The 24,568-nt window shown below is 42.9% G+C and overlaps 1 protein-coding gene across 9 annotated transcripts in view; it reads left to right on the forward strand.

Annotated features, from left to right (window-relative positions):
* The window catches only part of mctp1a (multiple C2 domains, transmembrane 1a), a 125,584-nt gene that overhangs the window by 49,952 nt on the left and 51,064 nt on the right, over window positions 1-24,568 (forward strand). For 8 of the 9 annotated variants that reach the window (XM_056419696.1, XM_056419693.1, XM_056419694.1 and 5 more), the window contains exons 3-11: window positions 2,819-2,961; window positions 3,173-3,252; window positions 4,772-4,883; window positions 8,901-9,065; window positions 9,441-9,571; window positions 10,941-11,118; window positions 18,604-18,697; window positions 23,027-23,129; window positions 24,239-24,341. In XM_056419696.1, the coding sequence (XP_056275671.1) occupies window positions 2,819-2,961; window positions 3,173-3,252; window positions 4,772-4,883; window positions 8,901-9,065; window positions 9,441-9,571; window positions 10,941-11,118; window positions 18,604-18,697; window positions 23,027-23,129; window positions 24,239-24,341 (1,109 nt within the window). Of the gene's footprint in view, window positions 1-2,818; window positions 2,962-3,172; window positions 3,253-4,771; window positions 4,884-4,903; window positions 6,192-8,900; window positions 9,066-9,440; window positions 9,572-10,940; window positions 11,119-18,603; window positions 18,698-23,026; window positions 23,130-24,238; window positions 24,342-24,568 lie in introns of those variants that run through there. The other variant, XM_056419700.1, reaches the window with a different exon arrangement.

Consider the following 24,568-nt stretch of genomic DNA (forward strand, 5'->3'; position numbering starts at 1 on the left):
GGCGCAGCCTCAATATCTTTAGAGCCCCATGAAGCTGGCACGGTAGCATTCTGAGTCAGTGATGTGTGGCTGGGGGACATCAACCTCGTGGAACACAGAGAGCGAGAGAGAAAGACAGAGAAATAGATCTGTTGCGATTTTAGAGATCGGTGGCTTTGCCTCCGTGATGTGGGATTTGAACATTTCGCTTTAGCCTTGTCATTAGATAGTTTATGAAGTATCACACCATGAACACAATGCAGCAATTGGCGAGACTAAATTCCTTCTTATTTACTTGATGCTTGTATTTTTATAATTCTGCATTGTCTTTTGCATTTATTGTCAGTTATGCTACATATTAATGCCCTCTAAGACGTTTCTAGCTGCATCTCTTTTCACCTTCTTGTTTTTCTTACCCCCCCCCCCCCCTGTGGTAAGTCACGGGTAACATGGGGTCACTATTTTTTTACTGATGACACACTTTTGTCAAATTAGATGATTGTTTAAGCTAATCCAGTGCTCTTTCATTTTGATTATTGAATATATTGTCCAAAATACTATAAACTTGATAATATTATCATTTTCTAGAATATATTACCTTATTATTGATCATCACGACAATATATTGTTGCTCAATTCTCTTGTATTGATACAATAATACACATATCTTTTATTCAAGTGCGTGGTTTTACAATTTTAGGGCATGAGATTGATTTCAACTTCAGATTTTTTAATTATTTCCTAGGAAATTCCTGTTAGCTTTTTTATTTTCCCTGTGTCTCTCAAATTGTCTGCAGGTATCGTGTTGCTCGTATGGATTTCCTGCACTTAAGCTCCTTTCCTCACACTCAGGCCGCCTCCGTGTTCCTTGGGAAACTTCTTCTTCTCAAGTTTTTCCTTTGCTCGGAAACCTTTTGTGCAATAACCCTGTCAAAACATCTTAACCAATAGAATGCCAGGTGTCATTTTGAATGATGTCGGCCTCGTTGCAGGTGCAGACATTAGCTTTCATTATGGTGAGTGCAACAGCTAGCTGCCAGGAGAGTTGGTTCATGCTGGTTGTCATCTGCTGCCAGTCACAACAAGTCCTGGTTGGACTTTCACTTTGTCTGTCTGTCTGTTGTTGTCTGTCTGTCTGTCTGTTGTTGTCTGTCTGTTGTCAGGTCTCTGTCTGTCTGTTGTTGACTGTCTGTCTGTTGTCAGGTCTCTGTCTGTCTGTTGTTGCCTGTCTGTCTGTTGTCAGGTCTTTGTATGTCTTGACTTTGCTGGTCGACCTGCATGTCTTTTCTTGTTGTCCACCTGTTTGCGGTTATATATTTAATTTAGTCTGTATTATATATTTAATTTAGTCTGTATTATATATTTAATTTAGTCTGTATTATATATTTCATTAGTCTGTATTATATATTTCATTTAGTCTGTATTATATATTTCATTTAGTCTGTATTATATATTTCATTTAGTCTGTATTATATATTTCATTTAGTCTGTATTATATATTTCTTTAGTCTGTATTATATATTTCATTTATTCTGTATAATATATTTCATTAGTCTGTATTATATATTTAATTTAGTCTGTATTATATATTTCATTTAGTCTGTATTATATACAGGACTGTCTCAGAAAATTAGAATATTGTGATAAAGTTCTTTATTTTCTGTAATGCAATTAAAAAAACAAAAATGTCATACATTCTGGATTCATTACAAATCAACTGAAATATTGCAAGCCTTTTATTCTTTTAATATTGCTGATTATGGCTTACAGCTTAAGAAAACTCTAAAATCCTATCTCATAAAATTTTAATATTTCCTCAGACCAAGTAAAAAAAAGATTTATAACAGCTGAGTGTTTGTCAAGGCTCAGGAAACCCTTGCAGGTGTTTCGAGTTAATTAGACAATTCAAGTGATTTGTTTAATACCCTACTAGTATACTTTTTCATGATATTCTAATATTTAGAGATAGGATATTTGAGTTTTCTTAAGCTGTAAACCATAATCAGCAATAAATCAGAATAAAAGGCTTGCAATATTTCAGTTGATTTGTAATGAATCCAGAATGCATGACATTTTTGTTTTTTTAATTGCATTACAGAAAATAAAGAACTTCATCACAATATTCTAATTTTCTGAGACAGTCCTGTATTTCATCGTCTGTATGCTTTGTGTCTCTGACGTGATGTTTTTATTCTGTCCATTTTAACATTGTTCTCCTTATTTTATTTGCTTTGTCTGTAGATTGTATTTGTAATCTTATGTTTTTAGGTTTGTTCTTAACATCATTGGGACTACAGATGAAAAAGAGCCTCTTGGCTAACTCTGGCACATTTACTGAATTGTTTTTATTAATGTGCACTGTCCCTTCTTCAATAAACCCAAGAAAAAGAAAAAAAAGTTGTTTCATGTAACAGGAATACCACTTAATGAGTCGAATAATGAGAAAGACGATGCTTTTGACGAGAGAAATAAAGAAAAGTTCTATAAAATGTATTTTTTTATATGACATTACAATAAAGTTACACTTGAATACCTTCATGGTATGAAATATATAGACATAAACTATGCAAACATATGTGCTGTGTACTTTGGAAAAATTCATTATTATCAGGCATGTTTGATTTTAATTTTTTGGATACAAAATCAGTCACTATTTAATCACGATCCTGATTTTATATTCTACCATTTGAGCAACGATGGGCCGGTGAAGGGTAGCTGCTCGCACTTTCACCCTTTTCCTGACGTATTGTTAGTCAGCATATGACATCATTGTGCTTGTACTATTCTTAATCCTGTAGTTTAACAATATTTCCCCTGTGTTTGCGCTCTTTTTTTGTAGGGACCAGCGACCCGTATGTGAAGTTTAAAATTGCAGGGAAGGAGGTGTTCAGGAGTAAGACCATTCATAAGAACCTCAACCCGGTGTGGGATGAGAGTGTCAGCCTTCTGGTGGAAAACCTGAAGGACCCGCTATACGTCAAGGTACGGATACCTCCTGGATTTTAAATGTGTTCCTGCTTTAATATAAATAATAGTTGTATTTTGGATGATCATTAAGTCGCGATGGACGTCTATCTTCTCATCATGCAAGATATTTTCGATGCCAAAAGTGGCGATTCAATGTGACCAATAGGAGTCTGTGGGGTCTTTTTTTGACAGTACAACTATACACCTGTATATTGTCTCTTTCTAGGTTTTTGACTATGACTTTGGACTTCAGGATGATTTCATGGGCTCAGCATACCTCCATCTGGAGTCACTGGAACATCAGAGGTCTCTTTGTCCTTTGTCTTCTCAAAAATGATTTCCTTAACTATGCATTTCCCCAGTAATACGCATTTCCAGTGAGGCGTATGTGTTAAGAGACAACAAACTAAGTTTAAATGATGGGGAAGTTAATCGTTAAGGAGTCTGACTTCCCCTTCAAGCATCCGTCTTGTATCGCCTGTTGTCTCCCTCTGGTGTCAGTTCTTTGTAACTCATCTCAAACTTCAAATGCACAAAACTGAACCAATTGAACAATGCAGAGCAAATGGAAAATCCACATTGTGTTGTGCCATTTTTGGTCTTTTTCGTTTACATTTGAGCTTTGGCATTGTCATTGCAGCTTTTATGTTGTGGCGTTCACATTTCCGACATTCGTCCGACCCGTCTCGGCAACCAGACGGCTGTGATGGGAGAACCAGAACCGGCCTGAGCAGGGCAGAGTAGGCAGATCCCTCCACAGTAAAATGAGAGGTTTTCTAAAAGGAAAAACTATATTGCTGTTGTCCACAGGAACCGCCAAAATCAATACGAAATTCAAGTTCCTCATAGTAACTTGAAGACATAGCAAAATGTCTCTCTGGAAGAGACATTTTAAGTTGTATTAACAACATTAACTTTGGCTCCAATCTATTTCAGCATCACAACTCAGTAAGCCATAACTGTGTGACAGTGAGCCAACACACAATTCAAGGCCATAAAAACCAAAACATCGTCCTACATGTCAAACTTTAATAACTAAATTGATGGCTTAAGTCAGTGGTCCCCAAACTAAGGCCCGCGGGCCGGATACGGCCCCCCTCCACATTTGGCCCCGCCCCCTGAACAATACCAGACGCATCATGATTTATTTTTTCAGTCTGGCCACGCAGATCCTAGACTAGCCGCTGTCAAGTAGAACGGAATAATGGCGAAAAGGTTAGGTAAGAGAACAATGGATTCAGAATGCAGGGTATTTAACCTTTTTCTGTGAAGATCCCGGAAAGGGTTATTCATATTTGGTTATGTGGCTTTCTGGAAAACAATACATGTTTACATTTAGCCACCCTGTGATCGTCACACCTTTTCTGTTACAAACTGACCCCGCCCCATCAGAGAAGGGAACAGTTATGTGGCCCTCACAGGAAAGTTTGGGGACCCCTGGCTCAAGTGAAAACATCTGTGCGGCTGTAGCCTGGGGGTGAGGAGGCTTAAATAAACGGGAGAGGTCTCAGTAGGTCAGCTTAATGCTTTTTCACCAAAATCAACATTTTTTGTAATAATATTTTTTCCAAAAGTCCAAATACCATTCTCTTTTTCTCTTTTTATTAGTAGACACCTGCCATGCTATACCCTTGCTAATTACCTTCCTTATGCATAATTCAAGATTGTTAGCGAGCTTGACCATAGAGCGTCTCCACTCTGTTGGATGAATGCTCTGTGCACGTAATGCATGCATTTATTTCTGTACACACAGGGGAAATCCATGCATGTGAATGTGCAGTATTCACGTCAGCGCGTGTACTAGGTTTACTGTGCTTCCCTGTAGGACACTGGATATGACACTGGACCTGAAGGACCCCCAGTACCCTGAACATAACCTGGGCAGCCTGGAACTGGTGGTCACTCTGTCACCAAAGGAGGGAGACATGAAGGATGCTGTAAGAAAAATATATGAACTTTAAATCGGATAATGCCTTCATCTCCCTCTCTCTCTAGCTGCACACAATACACGAGGGAAACAACAGCTTCCCATTGTCGCACTGTATGTTATCGTTGGAGCATCACATCAAGATAAGAAAGAAAATGCCTAATATACTGTAGCCAAAATAAACTCCTGGTGATCTTAGTAAAAAAAAAACCACAACAAAGAAGTCAATATAAGTTTTATCGTATTCTTTCCGAGACATTGATCGGAAGCCAAGCTGTGTTGAACTGGAATGCGCTGGCTTCGTTCAGCATAAGTTGCTGGAAACTCTTCAACTCAGCAAATGCAGATGCATAAACACAAGTGTAATTAATATGTTCTGTGGAAAAGTTCTATGTTCAAAGAGCACTGGATTCTCTTTCCTAATTATGTCAGCTCGGGCCTCTGCAGATGCGCTCGATGTTTCAGACTTGCATTTATTTCTGTTCAATTATTTGTTTGGTTAATTGGACCCCCGCATGCTCGATCCAGAACAAGGCAGTCACGGGGGAAATACTTTATTCCTTTTGATCTGATGTCTTAATTCTGCTGCTTATTTAGTCCTGTAGTTCAGAGAGTCCACATTTGACAGAACAAATACATTATATTTAGGTTAAGCATCATTTTGGATTTCTCCAACTGTGAAGAAAATGAGTTCAAGGTTACGCGAGTGCATTCTGGATGACTCTGTCCCCATCTACTGGTATGAGAGGGGAACAACCGTGATTCTGTATATGACCTGTGTTATGTGTGTTTTTAAGTTGGGTTGACATGTAAATTTTTTTTTTGTATTTGAACCTTTTGCATTGATTCTTCTATTTAACTCAAATAAGCAACACATATCTCAAAAGATTATTTGAAGCCACAGTTTAAGAAATGCGGCAACACCTTAAAAAGATATCTCCTGCAATTTAAAGGATATTAAGGTATTCCTTACCCAATACAAAAAGTATTTAATGTTTTATATTATGTGCGTGTGTGTTAGTGTGTGTGTGAGTGCATGCCTGCATATGCAAATATTTCATAACACCATAGGACAAGTAAGAGCGCTTTTTGCACATGCTTTGCTTGCTCGACTTGGATGAATGACAGCTGCCCTTGTTTTTTTATCCACCCCCCCTTCACCAGACCAGGGCTAACATCTTCCCATTACCCATCCCCTTTAACCTCTGACCCTGCAGCTATGAGGGGGAGGCAATGGGGGGTGGGGGGGCGTTCTGTAACAGCTTTGTCTCATTTACAGACCATGCTTTTGAGAAGGAACTGGAAACGATCTAGTAAGGTAAACTAAAACATCATGTGACCTCCCCACCCACACAACTCCTTGTACTGTCACCCCACTACCCACCGCACTGCACCTCACCTATCCTGCACTCTTCACTTGTGTCCTGGTCCATGGATGGAGTCTCCCTGGCCCTTTACCGTCCTCCCTCCTCTCCCTCCGTCCACCGTGGTATTAACCGTTTTTCAGTTCTTTAGTTCTCATCGTCACCAGCTTATTTTCCCACAAGCTGCAATGTACCGCCTGCTGTTTACGTCACCTGAGGGGACGCAAACACTCTTTTCTTTGGAATGCATGTGCAATTCAACCTCCAGGTGAATTCTGTGCACCCGTGTGAAGGCAAGACTAAAGTAATATAAATATACACCAAGGGTGGAAGAAATGCACAATTGCTGCCATTGTTTTATAAAATTTGTTTAAATTATGTTTACAAATGTAGTGTTGGAACAGTTACAATCTGGCTAAAACTGCAAGAATTTAAAGGAGAGCCATTGTGTATGTTTCCTGACAATGAAATAATCTTAAATGTTGTCCTTTTAAGATGTTCAATTAATATATCCATGCATTTTCCACATTTGATCTGCACGGTGTATTGCAGCTGCTCTGTGAGAAAATAAAGCCCTTTATTTGTCTTTAGGGGTTTAAAAGAGTCCTGTACAGCAAATCAACGATGAATCGTGGATGTCTGTTGATGACTGTGTGGACCGGTGATGGGACACTCTTACACCCCTTTGCATTAAGTGCAAATCTTTGATGTATTTTGAGTTATCATCTTGCCACACATAAGAGACTGCTTCCTTTTTGGTTGTATTTGTTGTGATCCTCATTGGCCGTGAGGTCATAAAAGAAAGCATGCTGGTCGACGTGATGCTTTTTGTTATTGGCTCAATGCATGAATCACTATGTGTTGGTCAAATACAGTAGTATTAGTATCAGAGGCGATTTTCTGAACACTATTGGGTTAGTTGCAGCTTTGTTGGCTCAAGTGTCACTTTGATTAAGTTCTTAAATGTGAAGAAAACAGGCTAAATCTGGAAACTCAGTTTTACTTTTAGTTGATATCCTAAATCGCAGCTTGAGGCACTGACTGTTTCTTTCCTGACAGTGAGAAGTGTGATATGCCTCCAGGAGACAGATACATATTTGAAATGTGTCAGAGCCGGGCAGATGTCCGACTGCATCGTGCGTCCCCAAACCGAGTCTGTGGAGCTTCAACTGTTACTCAGGAATGAGCTCAAACGCCAACTAACTAGCTTCTCTGTTACCCCTCTAAAAAAAGGCGCTGCTCCTGAGTGCCTCCCTGCACACAAGTACACAGTTATTCTTACACAACCACTTATTTTTAATGAAGCATCTATGAGTGTTTAACCCAGAGCAGAAGACGCTATTCAAAAAGTCGTTTGAGATAATGATTATGAGTCGGATGCATATTTAATCCAGCTTGTCCTGACTTTACCACGAGACGTTTTTATTGTTCCAAAGGCCTGACAGAAGTTGTCATCAAGGCTGCGTTAGTTCTTAAACTTATTGTTAGTACCTCTTAAAAGACTTTCAACCTCCAAACATCCCAGTGCATGATCTCTCTCGCTCGCTGTGCTCTGGCAGAGAGATGTGGATTCCCAATCCAAATAGCCCGTGGTTTTCTTAAACGAGAAATATGTCGAAACAAAAACAGGGAAACACTCAGGATTGTGCAGCAGCAGGTCATACCAACGACCTCTCCTCATTAGCATACAGTGTTAGCAGCAAGTGAGCAGGAGGAATGATATCTCTGGGAGTTGCAGTATGGGAGGATGGCTGTGTTGCAGGGAGCCATTTGCATTGTTTAATGTCTGGAGAATGGAAATTAAGAGGCTCCATCTCCAGATCAAAGGGCTGCGCTTGCGAGGCAGGGTTTGTTCAGAGTTTAATGAAATTCGCCCGCAAAACAAAAGCTATGCTAATAAATTCTCCCTAACGAGGACGCCGGCGAGGGAAAAGCAGAGAGAGGGAAAGAGAGAGAGAGAGAGAGGGGTGTGTTTGTTTGACAAATAAATAACCTGCTCTTTGTTTTCGTGAAGGATACTGACATGATTCAAAGAGAGGTTAAAGAGGCCTGTAAGTGCTGAGGAAACTGTTTGTAAAAAAACAGACTTAAAATATGGAGAATCATCAATGTGAATTTGCAGGGATGTCGTCGTACAGCACAGATGGATGGAATGAGACATTCACAGTTCCTGGAACCGCATCTCAGTGGTCTGAGCGTCCTGGATTCATTTTTATTCCATGCATTTATTGTATGCAACGACATCGACACTCTGGTTCAGACTGCTCTTTAGTCTCCAGCAGATTATTAGTAACCATTCAGAGGATTATGAGCATTTGCTTCACTTTCTCAGCGTTCCAAAGGACGTGTTTGTGATTTTGATTAAACAGAACACTGGGATATTATGTTTTGTAGTTCTTCGTGATGTTCTGGCATGTGAGTTTAGTTCACACCACAGTGATGAATTGTGTTTGTAATGATCTCACTTTGTGTGTTTTGCCTGCTCTTTGTTGTCTCGATGTGTTTGGGGTCATTTATTTCCCTGTTGACCACGTGTGCACAAGCTATACCTCTAGCTTGGGTCTAATACATTCACGTGAGTGTTTGTGTTCATGCTTGTTATGTATAAATGCCAACATGTTTGTGTAAAGGTTTCTTTGAATACATCTGTGTGTGTGTTGCAGTATCAGAGTATGCGTCTGTCAGATGTGCACAGAAAAGCCCAGCTCTGGCGAGGTATCGTCAGCATCAGTCTGATAGAAGGTCGCAGCCTCCAGCCCATGGATGCCAACGGCCTCAGCGACCCGTACGTCAAATTCAAGATGGGGCACCAGAAGTACAAGAGCAAGGTGAACACTCCCCTGTTTGAGAATATTACATGTTCGGGTTTCCTCCATGTCAGTCCGAACACGGCTCTGTGTACGTGGCCCTCCGGTCAGTTAGAAAGGAAGATTTCTGTTTGCGTTTTTATCTTTGTCCTTGTCTGATTGTTCGTATAGTTGGTCGTTATGTGATTTTTACTTATTCGTTGTTGTTTTTGGTTGTCTGGTGTAACTTGTAAAAACTTAAATTCGAATTATTGAAAGAAAGAAAGGAAGATTTTGTTAATTTCAATAATCCGTACTCATTCGAGTTATTGAGAAATACCTTTTCAGTGATACAATTTGTATTAAAGACTGCAAACCTTTAACAAAATCATGTATTTACCTCTGTCGTTTACTCAGACAATTCCCAAAACACTGAAACCCCAGTGGAGAGAGCAGTTTGACTTCCACATGTACGAGGAACAGGGAGGCTACGTGGACGTCACGGTCTGGGACAAAGACGCCGGCAAGAAGGATGACTTCATGGGAAGGTACAGAGATGCTCATCCGTCTCTCACACTGCGAAATTCAGCCTCCAAAAACAAGGAAAAAAAGTAATAAAATGAGGGAATATTACTTGAAATAAGCCAAATTATCTGCCAACAGAACAGGAACATCTGCCTTGAAGAACCCACAAATATCTTATAACTAGTGTAGCCAGATGAAAAACAAGTACATTTGTCTTGATACAATAAAACAATTAAAGAATTATTTTCTTAATATGTAGGAAAATGCAAGTACCATCATCTTGCAATAAGGATATATGTTAGGCAATATATCTTAAAATAAGGCTGTATAGCTAGAGTAGACAAAACTTACCAAATACATGCATATATTTCACCTTTGAGGCTCATTCCAACAGGCCTTACAGAGGGCGCACAATGACAGTATGTCCATCATTCAACATTTGAGTTCCAACGGTCATCATGTCTTTAGCTTTGTGTGGATTTCCTCTCCACCTCCATCTGATGGATGGTGGAGGTCTGGATGGTGGAATATGCCGACTACCAACTCTTCATCCACTCTGTCATATTCATTAAATGTGTTTTAACTCTAATCTGTCTTTCTGGTCACATGACATCTATGACACCTGTCCATCCTGGAGAGGGATCCTCCTCTGTTCTCTCCTCAAGGGTTCTGACCTTTTACCCTGAAGGGTTGTTTGGGAGTTGTTCCTGATCCGATGTGAGGTCAAAGGTCAGGGATGTCTATGTGTACAGATTGTAAAGCACTCTGAGACAAATTTGTAATTTGTAAAAATGGGCTATACAAATAAACTGAGCTGAATTGAATTTACCTCGCGTGTATAGTATAGTGGCATGGAGGCCCTGGAGGAAGCCTTTGGTTTGACCTGTTGACCCAGGGCCTCGATACTAACTGGAGATGCATGAAGAACATGCCAGAGAATCAATTCAGTCAAGAGAAGATGCTCTTGACTACTTGAAGGTATGAAGTATTTCAGCTTTTGCTAAGTTGTCTGCAGTTGCTTACTTGACGCTTGTTATGCCGTTACTAGGTTGTTGCCATTCCCCAGCAGAACATGTGATGGATGGGGGGGTTTCATAGAAATGAAAACTAGGTGACACTTTATTTCCAAAAGGAAGATGAGAGATGTCTTTGTTAACTTTACAAATATTATGTGATGATTATTACTTTGCAGACGATTTTCTACAAACTTCAGCCCCCCAACATGTCAACAATAGCACTTCTTTAAGAGTGAAGTCCTTATTGTCCTCTATAGCTCTGCTTCGCTTCCTTTTTTACCATCGGTATGTGTTTCAGCGTCGTCAGCTTCCCCATAACATGTTCAATCCTCTGTCTTTCTCTTCCTGTATGTTTGTGCATGTGTGCGCACTCTAGGTGTACCATCGACCTGTCGCACTTCCCCAAAGAACACACGCACAAGCTGGACCTGCCGCTGGAGGAAGGCGAAGGCGTGCTGGTGCTGTTGGTTACACTCACTGCTTCTGCCGCCGTTTCGATCTCAGACCTGTCCGTCAACATGCTGGACGAGAGTCACCACATCATGCAGAGATATGTGAGTTTGTTGTATTGTCAGCGTGGCTGTGTGCTGTGTCTTGAGAGAGAGAGAGAGAGAGACAGAGAGACAGAGAGAGAGAGAGAGAGACAGAGAGACAGAGAGACAGAGACAGAGAGAGAGAGAGAGACAGAGAGACAGAGAGAGAGAGCGCTCTAAGGCCCCATCTGTCCCAGAGGCCCTCCACTCATCACAATAGTTCCAGCCCATGTCTTTGTCTTAGCCGAGTTAACCCTTCACTCCCTGTCATCTTCACTGCTACAAAGAGAAACTCACACACACATGCTCGCTCACACACACTTTCAATGGGTTTCATTCACGGACAACCTCGACGTGGGACGTTTCTCGACACGCCAACAGCATCAGCTCTTATCGCACGATGCCACATCCATATCTGCTGATATATTTAACTTTATGCTCACACATTTATGTACGAATTATACTTTTCATACGCTGTAGTGTGCAGAACAGGAAGTAGCTATCTGTGTTTGTGGGATTACAGAATGTGCTTTTGATTTCATTTCATGGTACGTCCCAGCTGGTGTGTGTGTGTGTGTGCGTGTTACGGCGTGGGCATAGGCGCGAGCGGCGTGGCTCTAAAGGCCAAACGCGGGGACCGCGACCTACATAACCGCGGCGGTGCCTCATTGGCTCGCCACGGGAGGCTGACCACTCTGCTTCGCGCTGCAGCAACCGCCCGAGATCAGAGGGGGGAGCTCTAGGACTGGGACACGCACACGCTGCGCCTCGACTCAAAGCCACAACATCAGGGCGTAGAGAGAGAAAGCGTGAGTGTGTGTGTGTGTGTGTGTGTGAACGTGTGTAATAGAGGGCGAGAGGTAAAGGATGAGGGTTGCACCGGGGAGGGAAGGCGTGTAAAATGAAAAGAAAAAGCTATTTCACCTCTCACAACTCGTGCAGACCCCGTTTTTTTTTCTCTCCTCGACATTTTCCTTTCCTTTGGCTGCCTCCTTTCCTGCCTCCTTCTCTCTCCGGCACTCTCCATCTCCGTCCCGCTCTCCCCGGCAGCCTCAACTCTTTGTCTGTCGCCGCTGTGGCCCTCCTGTCAGATGAAGGGATGGGGAGATAGAGGGGGGAGGAGGGCGGGGGGTGGCCGATGGAGGGGCGCGGTGAGGTCGCTTTAAAGACTTGAATGCTCTCCACCTATTAACATATTCCTTTTCCCCAGACTGGCAGTCTTTCAGTTCGAGAATTTAATAAAGATGTACGTTATCAAAGAGCACTGATAAGACCAAGTACCGCCACTAATACAGAACGGTGCTGCTCACAGCCCACTAATCTGCCATGTGTGTGTGTGTGTGTGTGTGTGTGTAGGTAGGTTGGTGTTATTATGCATTGGCACATTTTTACTGACTGATATTATCTGCTTAACCCTTGTGTTGCCTTAGGGTCATTTTGACCCGAATCAATATTACACCCTCCCCCCGCCTTAGGATTAATTTGACCCCATTCAATGTTTAATGTCGGTGTTCTTTCGGTAGTCAACAAACAAACATAAAGTGCCTCACACTTAAACTTGGAAAACAATATTAATTCTAATAATTTTCTGGAGGTTTTAATTGCTGGCGTCAAATTGAACCCAAAGGGTAAAATATGTTAGTAAATATAAAGGTAACAGGAGGGTGAAACATTGAATCGGGTCAAAATGACCCAAAGGCGGGGGGAGGGTGTAATATTGATTCGGGTCAAAATGACCCTAAGGCAACACAAGGGTTAAAATCAGCTGTGCAGCTCGCACAAAGCGTCCACTACTGCTCATCACAAACAGGTACACACATTCAGATACACGCACAAACAACACCTTCCTGCGTCAGCCCTCTAATAATAAGTATCATGCGTCCATCATCATCATCATCATCATCGCTTTAAAGCTCTTCTGATCATTCCTGCCTTCCGCATGAAAACACACACACACACACACGTTTACTTTCAGGCAGCGTGTATCATTGCATTGCAAAATGTGTGTGTGGTAAAAAGAAAGAACACATAGAGCTACATGCACATAAGAGCAGGTGTTCTTCCTCATCCCAATCTGTGGCCATTGAAGACGGCCGATAATGGACACCTGAGTGCTGGGATCTGATGCTAGCGCCGATCTCATTAACGTCGCTCTCATTCTAGCTGCTCTGCATAGTGACAGCTTTGTGTGTGTGTGTGTGTGTGTATCTGCCAGGTTTGTGAGTGTCCCTCTGCACACTTGAATGTCCCGCATGTATGCGTGTGAATGAGCACACCTGATTTTCTTCTGCAAACTCCTTTGAATGCAGCGGAGGCGGAGCTACATGCAACACGGTGCAATACACTTAGTGTCAACTGCCTTAGATGTACTATTTCTCAGCGTAACCTTTCCTTCATCCCTAATTACTGTTTCCCAGAAGTAGAGAGGCACAGAGGGAGAGAGGGAAAAGGAGAGAGAGAGATTTATGCATTATGATGGCAAAGGAGCACACACACACTAATGGCTTTTAATGGGCCTGAGGTGGCCGCAAGATGGGTGGATGAGAGAAGGAGGACGTGGCGACCTCCACTAAAGTGGCGGCACTTCACTAGCCACCCACATGTCGGTATGCACACGCACACACGCATGCACACACCTGCAGTTCCTCTCCCGCCCACTCCAGTGCACCTCTCTAAGGTGACGAGAAAACACACACGTCCTGGACAGGAAGTGAGAGCGGCTGCAGAGAGCAGACCTTGAGAATCGCGACTGACGGATGCCGAGTCGATGGCGAGTGGGAATGGGGCGGAAGCGGTTACGTTTGAGCGTTTCGCGAGCTTTTTGATTTATCGTCTCCTGAACTCTGCAGTTGCCGGGCAGACGCGTTGTGTGTGTCTGCGTGTGAAATGTTAAACGGAGCTCCGATGAAAGGTGACAAGATGCAAAGATGACAGTCAGTCATAAGCCTATGCTGCGGATGATTCATCTGTGTTTGTGTGTCTGTTGAGTGTGACAGCGACAGGAAAGAAGATGTCACAGCGACAGGATGTCAATCACAGGCAGGGCGGGGCGTGTTTTATGAAAGCTAACTCTGTCCTTCCATTTCTCTCTTTTCTCCTCTGTTCATCCCTTCTTTTCATCTCCTTATCCCCGTCAGTCTGATGGGGGGGTGGGGAGACGTAAATGAGGGGGTCGGTGATGGCCTCCCTTCATCTACCTGTCTGTCTGTCCTTCTACTCCATCTTTCTGATGAAGATTTGAATCCTTGTGGAGGATGGGTGGATTCTCTCCACCAGCAATGACGGTTGAACTCTGAAAGTCCCCTGAAGGGGCCTGTATGATGGGAGGAAGGGAGGATGAAAAATAGCTCTGCATCCACACATTCAAGAAGTAATTCTACTGTATCCATGCAGAAACCACTGCTGTGGGATCGTTTGTTTGGTACAATACTAAAAAGACATATTTTTAATACTGTACCAAAAGCCATGAATTCGTGTTTTTTTAATTAAATCCTTTTTTTGTTGTTGCTGAATAATAAAAGTCACACGCACAAGCATCGGTGCAAGAACTCAGAAAAAGTAAAAGTTGGAAAGATTGTGATATAAATGAAGAACTATCAAACAATTAAACAAGATTAGGGTTGTTTGGGAGTTGTTCCTGATCCGATGTGAGGTCAAAGGTCAGGGATGTCTATATGTATAGATTGTAAAGAGACACATTTCTAATTTGTGAAAATGGGCTATACAAATAAACTGAATTGAATTGAATTACAAATCTTAACAATAAAATAGGTAAAAATAGAACAAAAATACATTTGAAGTGAACAGAATTATGAAGACTTTTAATGCCAGGTATATATATTTTGAAACATATACATTTTGGTACGGACTAAAAGAGTATTTTGTTTGCATTACGTTGGCCCCGTGTCTCCCTCTGCTGCCTCCCTCGTGACCTTTCTCTCACTCTTTTTCTCCCTCTGTCTCTCTTTCTCGCTGCTCTCCAATAATCAAAACAAGCAGCTGTATCTTCAGAGAAACCGTCTCTTAAAATTGAGAGTTGTCTCCTCACTGACTCTCTCTCTCTCTCTCTCTCTCTCTCTCTCTCTGTATGTCTCTCGTTCACTCTTTCCCCCTCTTTCTTTCACACACTCTCTCCTCTCATCTCCTTTCGAGAGCTTTTGGACAATGATATCGCTGGAAACAGGCAGAGTCTGACAGAGTTGGTAATAATGAATTAAGTCTGTAGCCTGGCCCTGACTCTGAAATTTAAATTATAATTACTCCTGTGGGGATGGAAGGGGTTATTGCCAGAGAGAGAAATAAATTGAAGTGAAGTGCATTTCCACTTTGCTTTTAAGACACACCGACATGCTACTCAATTTGGCCTCAGTGTAGTTTCCTCTGCATGCGTTTATACCTGAGTATTTGCGTTTGAACACAAGCATACGTTTATGATTGTGCGTGAGTCTGTCGGTGTGTTCGGATGCCTCATGGTCCGGTCGTGAATTTCCACAGGTTTCCCTTCATCCCTCAGATTTACAGACTAGTCATCATTCCCTCTCCTGGTAATCAAAACCCTGTACGTCCCGTCTCATGCCGGTCCGTCACAGGGCCGCATAGCCGCGCTAGACTCACACTAATTAAAACACAGGAACAACACAATGAATATGACAGAGTGGATGAAAAGTTGGTAGTCGGCATATTCCACCATCCAAGCAGACATGCAGGTAGTATCCAAAGATACATTGACATCAAGAACAACACATCGCATTCAATGTGCGCATATTTTCTCTTTGCGATATATTACACCCTGTTGTAAGGATTGTACCACTTGGGTATTTCTTCTTCTGTTACTACTAAAACACACACACATACACACACATACACACTTTCCTTTCATTGTCCAGACTGACTGTGCACCAGGAAGTACATCTGAATTTTGACAACTGTATAAGACATATGCATTTAGTTGATATTCGGCATGGAGATTCAAGATTCAAGATTCAAGATGTTTTATTTGTCACATACACACAGGGGTGCTGTGTGAAATAAGTGGTGGCAATGCTCAGGGAAGGCAGGCAAGCAAGTATACACATATTTATAAAAAAAAAAACAACACAATATTTAACAGTGTGTGTGTGTGTGTGTGTGTGTGTGTGTGGTGTGTGCCTAAGAGGGGCAGTTGTGTGGGTCTATGTGGGGTCTGGTGAGGTCAGGAGTCTGATGGACTGCCCTGAGAAACTCCTCGAAGAAACTCTCTTCTTCTTGCTGCAGTGACTACGCGTGACTACCTACCGCAGCAGCCGAAACAGTCTGTTGGGTCTGTTGTTGGGTGGGATGATCCCTGCCGGCTCTGGCTCTGGTTCTGCCTGCAGTCCTGCAGGGTGGGGTGTCAGTTGGTATAGTGCGCTCAATAGTCGCCTCTCTCTCACTACTCTGTCCTCTGCTGAGCAGTTGGTGGGAGCAGTTGCCAAACCAGGCTGTGATGCTTCCTGTCAGGACGCCTCTAGCTCAGAGTAGAAGAAGAGAAGGACCATCCTCTAAACTGCCTATTCCTCAGCTGCCTGAGGGTAGAGCCTGCCTTGCCTTTCTCACCAGGTGGTGTCAGTCTGTTGACCATGTGGTCGTGATGTGCTCCCCTCAGGTTTATATTCTCCTCACCTTCCAGTGGTCCATCCCAGTCCATCCCCCCACTCTGGTGACCCTGTGACTGTCCTCCTCTTCCTAAATCAGCTAAAGTCCTGAGGTTTTTTTGATGAGCTGCTGTGTTGTCCTAAGGGCACATGTCCAGACAGACTTCCTTCCTCCCCAGGAGATCAGGTGTTGCTTCACAGGCCCACCACCACTATGTCATCCTGATCATTGATGACGATGATGGAGTTGGTGAGGTGAACCTGGCCATACAGGGGAGTGGGTGTGGGGAGGGGGGAGAGCTGGGCCTGAACCAGGTGGGGATGGGTGACTGTGTGGAGGATGAGTTGGAGGTGCCCTCCCTGACCTGACAGACTGTGGCCTCAGGAGGTCAGGCACAGGATCAGCAGTCACACTCAATCAGCTTGCAGCTTGCCGCCAGTCTGGAGGGGACTGGAGGGACTATGGTGTTGAAATCAATGAACAAATGTCTCATAGCCCCCCCCTCTGGCTGTCCAGATGTGAGAGTGTGGTGTGCAGGAATCTGTGCATCATCCGTGGATCATCTTTTTGAAGCGATAAAGCGGGTAAGGCGCAGCCACAGAGGGAGGGGAAGGAGGAAAGAGGCGCAGATCAGCCCCTCATGACCCCAAATCAGCACATGGGTCGGAGGGGGAGGCGATGGGGTCGGTGCATGTTCATACTATGGGACGTGAGCATCTCTGGAAGCAGGGACCACTACGGACTCAGCCAGGGGCGGACCACGGACACCAGCCAGGATTGGTTATTGGTTGTATGGAGGTCACTGCACTAGCTGGTTGCTGCAGGTCTTCAGTACTGTTGCAGTGCATCAGCTTGGCTCAGCTGTCCTCGGTTTGTCCTCAACAGAGTGTCCCGTTGTGCTCGGAACTCACCTGTGCTTGTGTTCGTGCGCCAACTCACCTCGGCTCTCACGTACTGTTGTTGCTGTTGTTGTTAGCGTTGTTGTGTTGCTGTCCCCCGTGCGGGCCATGAGCGCCTCACATCCGTCGTCGTCTGTCGCGCGGAACCCACACTCAGTGCCTGTCTGCTGCTCTAGTGGTCTGTGATATCCATAGCCTAGTGATTCGCCTTGTATCTGTCCTTCCACTCCTCTCCTCTGTCTCTGTCTTCTCCTCAGTCCATAGCACTTCACTCCTCAGTCCCCAGACGCTGCCTTGTCCATAGAACCGTAAGGAGAACGTGTCTAAATCCTGGACAAAAGGTTTTACGCTAACTCTCCGCAGCTCGTGATATACAACACGTTACTTTTCACGACAACACGATGGGGAACTCGTTCCTCTGTAAATGTCTCAATGACTAAGTCAGTCTTTATGAGGTGAACATCTGATGGAAAAATACAAAACCTCTTAATCTCAATGCAACAATGGAAAGTGTGTCGTTCTTCCAGCATTCTCGCCTTGAGTTAGCCTCCTCGTTGTATAAAAGGAATAGATATATAACACTTTTTTCTTCCACTCAGCATGTTATAGTTGACCTCGCCTGTTGTCTACGACGACCCCGATTTGTTCCCCTTTTATCTGCGTTCCGTATTTATCCGCTGTAACCTTAAGCGATGTCTGCACGGCTCGTCTTGTCCATAAAAATCAGTGAAGTTGCATTTTATCTGATAATTACAAAGTCAAGAAACATTTCAAACAGGCAAGAACAGCTACTCAGTGGAATTAAATCTCGCCATTTGTCCTCTTCGAATGGACTCTAAATGCCAGCTCTGCATTTTCAAATGCGAGGCCTGTTAAAGGACACATTCTACCCTTTCCTCTCTTAATGAAATGTCACACTATTGACCTGCCTTTCTCTTCAAAGCTAATTTTGCACCCTCTTTGACCTTTCACCCCTGTTCCTCTGATTTTTCAGAGTCTGTGGAAGTCATTCCACAACCTAAAAGATGTCGGCGTGGTGCAGGTGAAGGTCATCAGGGCTGAGGGACTGATGGCAGCAGATGTCACAGGTAGGACCATTACCGTAAGTCCAAACAACAGGACTATAACCTCGGCAGTTCTCAATTATGTACATTGTTAAAACGTTGTCTCTTCATTTTTTACTCTTGTATTCATGCCCATGTATAATTATGAAATAATCCCACAAATAGTCCTCCACTTTTGCTGTTGTTTTTCCGTATCTATTGATACTTAACTTTTGCTTTGAGTTTTGCATTCAGACATTGAACAATATCTGTAGCACAGTTTCCCACCCCATAAATCTAGCCAAAGATACACTCGGGGTGTAATTTTGATCCTCTGCAAGCATCCCGAGGAAGAGTTAAAGTCTACTTTGGGCTGGACACAAAATGTGTCTCTGCATTTTTAGAAAAGATGCCGGCTGCTCATTTGAATAATAGAGAAAAAGTACATATTTGAACCAACAAATCTCTCTCCCTCCTCCCCCCGCTCCCTCCCTGCATGCTCTCTCTTCTCCATTCATTCTTACTTTTAATTAGGTCTACAGTGGACAGGCCTAGTTTTTCACTCTGTATTATCTAGTAAAGAGAGAAGGAAATGTGTGTGTGTGTGTGTGTGTGTGAGTTTTTGCTCTTCATTTGAAACCGCTATAGTCCCATTAGCCAATAGAGAGCGGATCTGGTTGATTTGGGTTCCTGCGTGGAGCGACCGGAGCAGCCGGAGTGCGGGGCTAATGGCTCTCCGGCTCTTTTATTTCACGAGGAACAGACATTTTTTTCCCGTGACCTCGTTGTGGAGCTCATCATTCAGTCTGAGCATCACGCTTCCCTCCAAAAAAAGAAGGAAAAAAAAGGTGTGAAACTGGGGAACTATAATGTCTAGTGGCTGTTTGTTCGCCTTTCGCTTTGTCTCCGTCTGTTTGACGTGGAGGGAACAGGTTTGTTTTTCCAGCGGCGCCTCGAGTCTCCAGCCTGTGGTCAGTGGACATTAGAGCTAACGGCTCGCTTCACAGTGACGGTGCAGCATGTCTTGTGGCGCCGACCAGGAACACTGTTTTAAATAAAAACGACCACGACTGAATCCATCAACGGGGAGTGAAAAGAATTAAGTTTTAAACTCACAGCAAAAATGTTTGTTGTGTTTCACATGGAAAACTTTGATTTCATATGCTAACAAACAGAATTCCAGTCAAGATGGTTTCCACATAGAACTCTGTTTATTCACACAAAACAAAACAAGGCCTTGGGTTTCACGTCACCACGTTTTTGATCTGAAATTTAGACTTTGAATTTATACATTCTTGCAAGCGAGAAAAAGAAGAACATGTTTTTCTTTTGTGCCTCATAAAACTATTTCTTTCAGCCAGTCTCACCCTAGACTACAGTATGTAAAGGGGTTTATTCTAGATGGCGTACTCCACAGCTGATGCTGTGTGTGTGTGTGTGTGTGAGAGAGTGTGTGTTTGTCACTGGCAGAAACAATAGCTCTGTAAGAGCCACATAAGAGCCCTCACCACATGAACACCCTAATTTAACAACGCAGACCAAGAGAGGGTCAGGAGCAAGGTGAGAGCGAAGCAGACAGACAGAGAGACAGACCGTTAGAGAGGAGGTCAGTGAAAGAGAACGAGTTCACCATCTCTCCCCCATTCACGCTGCCTGTCTCCCCTCTTGTCTTCTTCCCCTCCTCCTCCTCCTCTCTCTCCTCTCTGGCCATCTCGCTCTCTAATTGAAGTGTTTTTGTGGAGTAGCTCCTCTCCAGACCGAGTAGGATAACTGAAAATAGTCTCTAAAACCAACAGTCCCTTTGTCCGCCAGCTCTCGTCCCTCTGAGTGGACGCTACAGCGTAAGAACGTTTCAATAGCATCAACACACGGACACATGCAACACGAAGCACGCGTAGACTTCTCGGACATAATTTTTTTCGCTCGATATCACATCCGTATAAGAGCAGATTTTCCGACCGCATCATTCGACACGGAGAGGAATAATGTGGGTTTTGTATTTAGGTGTGTTAAATGTGATGGCAGAAAAAAAATCAACAAAAATGAGATTTTAAAGTCCGAGTCATAATTAATGATGATTCTACCGGAACATGAGGGAGTGCGCTCCCTCTCTCCAACTCCTCACGAACTCTCAGCTTCCTGCGAGGGGATCGCGGCGAGCTCCTTCATCTCCGTCCCGTATTCATCCTCCTCACTTCTCTGAGGGCGCATTGAAATTAGTTTAAGCCCGCAAACCCTCCGTCAGCGCCACGGAGACGGGACCCAGAGGGGGGGGGGGGGCTCTGCTCGGACACTACCTGGACGATCTCTTGAGCGGCGCTCAAACCTGAGCGTGTAATTGGTTAAGACAGGCGCCTCTGGTGCTGGCGGCCAATAAGGTGAGAGTTCATCACCAATGACAACTGGCTCTCTGCGGTAACGCGGCCTGCCATGTCATTAAAAACAGAATATTAGAGAGAAAATGGGGGAGGCTCGGGGTTCCGCAGAAAAATAATTTCCAGCTCTTAATTTGGATGATTGGATTTAAATTGAATCAGAGCTGATTTGTGGGGACAACATTATAACCGTTTATGCTATGCAGGCTCTGGGATGATGGAGGAGGATTTCAAATATTCACCGCTGTACAAATGTTGAATAAAGAGAGAAAAAAATAATAATATTTGTTTACAATTTATTTTTAATCCATTTTGGTGTGTATTTATTATTGGTCGAGGGAAGTATTTGAAATGTTAAAACAATGCATGATGTGCTATGCAGGCTCTTGATATGACCAACGGAGTATGCACACAGAGATGCATTACGAAGTCGGCTCTAGAGTCCGATGTCTTTTACTCTATTTTAATGCGTCTTGTTTATGATCGAAGGAGTCACAGCTGTCAATATCCACTTCGAGCGTTCTACATCAATAGAGCCCCTCAAACCGATTTGAGAGGCAACACCTACGGCTCGACATTGATCACGGTGGCATTTACTCTGCACACCCCCTAAATGTCCTGCCCTTGTCACAACATTTGAAGAAAAAATCACACCGATCAATGACACGCACACGCACACACACACCCGCACACACACACGCACACACACATGCACACACAAGCACACACAGAAATGTGGGGCTTTGAACTCAATTCCAACTTTATTGAGTTTTGTTACGCAATATTTCTGCTTTACTAATATTTCAATATTCTCACTATTTTAAATGGAAATGCGTGTGGGACATATTTTTTTTAACATCATGACCCAGTCTTTGCAAATAATTAGCTGGAACAAACAGCGCAACAGCTCCCAACAGTTTTAATAGAAAACAATGATCAAAGCCAGAATTAAGAGTTTTGTTGTTTCTAGTTCATTCTGAGGCAATCGGAGGGAGGTGGGCTGGCAGGCATGGGGCGCTGGTCTCACTCCTACATGTGTACAAAGAAACTGAAATGTGAGACATTAGTAAACAAATAGAGAATATAGAGGACATTACTGGTTTTGATTATTAGCGTACAGTACGCTATTTCTCAGGAGGAGGACGTTATTATTTGTATTTCTCCTCTCGGTCTCCTTCACTTTCTGGCTACACAGTTACATAACGGTAGTAAATTCTGAATTGAAAGTTTTGTGGAAATGAATTAGCATGAATGAATAGGATTTATACTGAAACCACATTTCATATCTGTGTTTTTTAACATCTACGGGTCGTTAAAATGTTATCTCTTTTGGGAGTGACCGTCCACAAAAATTATTTCATATGTAAGTTTAAAAATATGAAGTTAAAAATATGTAGGGTCAATTTACATTTGGATGCATGTTGCTTTGTTTCTACAATAATTACTGTAAAATAATTAATGTGTTTTATTGCTGTCAGTATAATCAAAAGTGATGAGGGGGACATTTTATTCTCATGATGCTTTTCCTCATTCCTTTGCACCTCATCGTTGCTGCTGTGTCTCATCGCTCGCTTGGAATCACCAATCATGGACCAGCTCATGGACCCCCCCCCCCTCCCCCCCGCTTGGCTTCTCTGGCCTTCAGAGCCCCCCCCCCCCCCCCTCCCCTTGTGACCGCCCAGGGCATCGTTGTCCTGGAGCTTATATCTGCTAGTTGTGCATGTTTCCGCAGCTGTTCCATGTGATGTTCTATAATGTATACGGTATTAGCACCGCTGTGATAAGCCCACGGCACTGGAGCTGTAATGTGGTAGAAAGAGAGGATGCTTCATACTATCTCTCTTCATAAGAGACGGGAAAGCTGTTGGAATTGTTTCCGATTCTCGATTTCCTCGAAACCTCAAGCCAACAGAAGTTGTGTGTCTACCGTATCTACGTATCTCATTTCACAGAGAATTCATTCTGGCACGCTTGTTTTTCTCTTTTCTCTTCTCGGCAGGTAAGAGTGACCCGTTCTGCGTCGTGGAGCTGAGTAACGATCGGCTGCAGACGCACACCGTCTACAAAAACCTCAACCCAGAATGGAACAAGGTCTTCACTTTGTGAGTGGCTTTGACAACACCCTCGCGTTTGTGCGTCTTTTTTTTAGGGATTCTGGTCAAAACTGAATGCCCTTTTCATTAATTAAGTATTCACAATCACTGTTGTTCCAACTGCCTCATGAGAAGTGTTTTAAAATGCAATGTTTGCCTCTTATCCAGGATAACATGAACACAAGAGATAATTAAGGCCCGTTATATTTTTCCGAATACAAAAAAAATTAATATTATTTTCCAAATAATGTTTCTCTTTGGTTATAGGTCAACGTAGCTCGAACATATACACTACCGTTCAAAAGTTTGGGGTCACTTAGAAATGTCTTTATTTTTCAAAGAAAAGCACTGTTTTTTCAATAAAGATAACATTAATCAAAAATACACACTATACATTGTTAATGTGGTAAATGACTATTCTAGGTGGAAACGTCTGGTTTCTAATGAAATATCTCCATCGGTGTATAGAGGCCCATTTCCATCAACGATCACTCCAGTGTTCTAATGGTACATTGTGTTTGCTAATCGCCTTAGAAGACTAATGGATGATTAGAAAACCCTTGTGCAATTATGTTAGCACAGCTGAAAACAGTTATGCTGGTGATATAAGCTATACAACTGGCCTTCCTTTGAGCTTGAAGTTTGAAGAACAAAATTAATACTTCAAATATTAATCATTATTTCTAACCTTGTCAATGTCTTGACTATATTTTCTATTAAATTTTCAATTCATTTGATAAATAAAAGTGAGTTTTCATGGAAGACACGAAATTGTCTGGATGACCCCAAACTTTTGAATGGTAGTGTATTTTACAATTTCATTCTAGAGTACACAATTGTAATTCCAGCTTTATTTGTAGTAGTGTTAGCTGCACACTTAAGTTCTGCTTACCTCAATGCAGTGCAATAGCACATAGAACATGTTAATGGAGATCTATAGAAATGTAATCGATGGTATTCAAATATGAGGACTTTGCTCCACCGCAGATTCTGAATTGTTTTGTGGATCTGAAGCTTTTGGAGAAGCTCTTCAAGGTGCGATCGCTTTCCCAGCGTTTCAGTCCGTCGCCCGTATTTCAGTGTGTGCGTCATCTGTGTTGTCTTCGTGTGTGGTCCAGTAACGTGAAGGACATCCACTCGGTGCTCGAGGTCACCGTTTACGATGAGGACCGAGACAGAAGTGCAGACTTCCTGGGGAAAGTGGCGATTCCTTTACTACATGTAAGTCAAAGGCAGATTTTTTTTCTGTGTGTTTCTTTTTCTTTTTCCTTTGGGGATAATAGAGATGGCGTAGAGGAACGGAAAGAATGAAAAGTACGCAGTGGGAGATATAAAAAGCAGAGGTTATTTTTGTAACTCCACAGATGAGACTGTTATTCCACAAAGAGAAAGAGATGACAGGAAGAAGGAACACGTGGAAGAGAGGCTAAGAAAAAGGAATAGATTGA

The sequence above is a fragment of the Pseudoliparis swirei genome, chromosome 7 (assembly GCF_029220125.1).
Source record: "Pseudoliparis swirei isolate HS2019 ecotype Mariana Trench chromosome 7, NWPU_hadal_v1, whole genome shotgun sequence".
In the NCBI taxonomy this organism is placed as follows: Eukaryota; Metazoa; Chordata; class Actinopteri; order Perciformes; family Liparidae; genus Pseudoliparis; species Pseudoliparis swirei.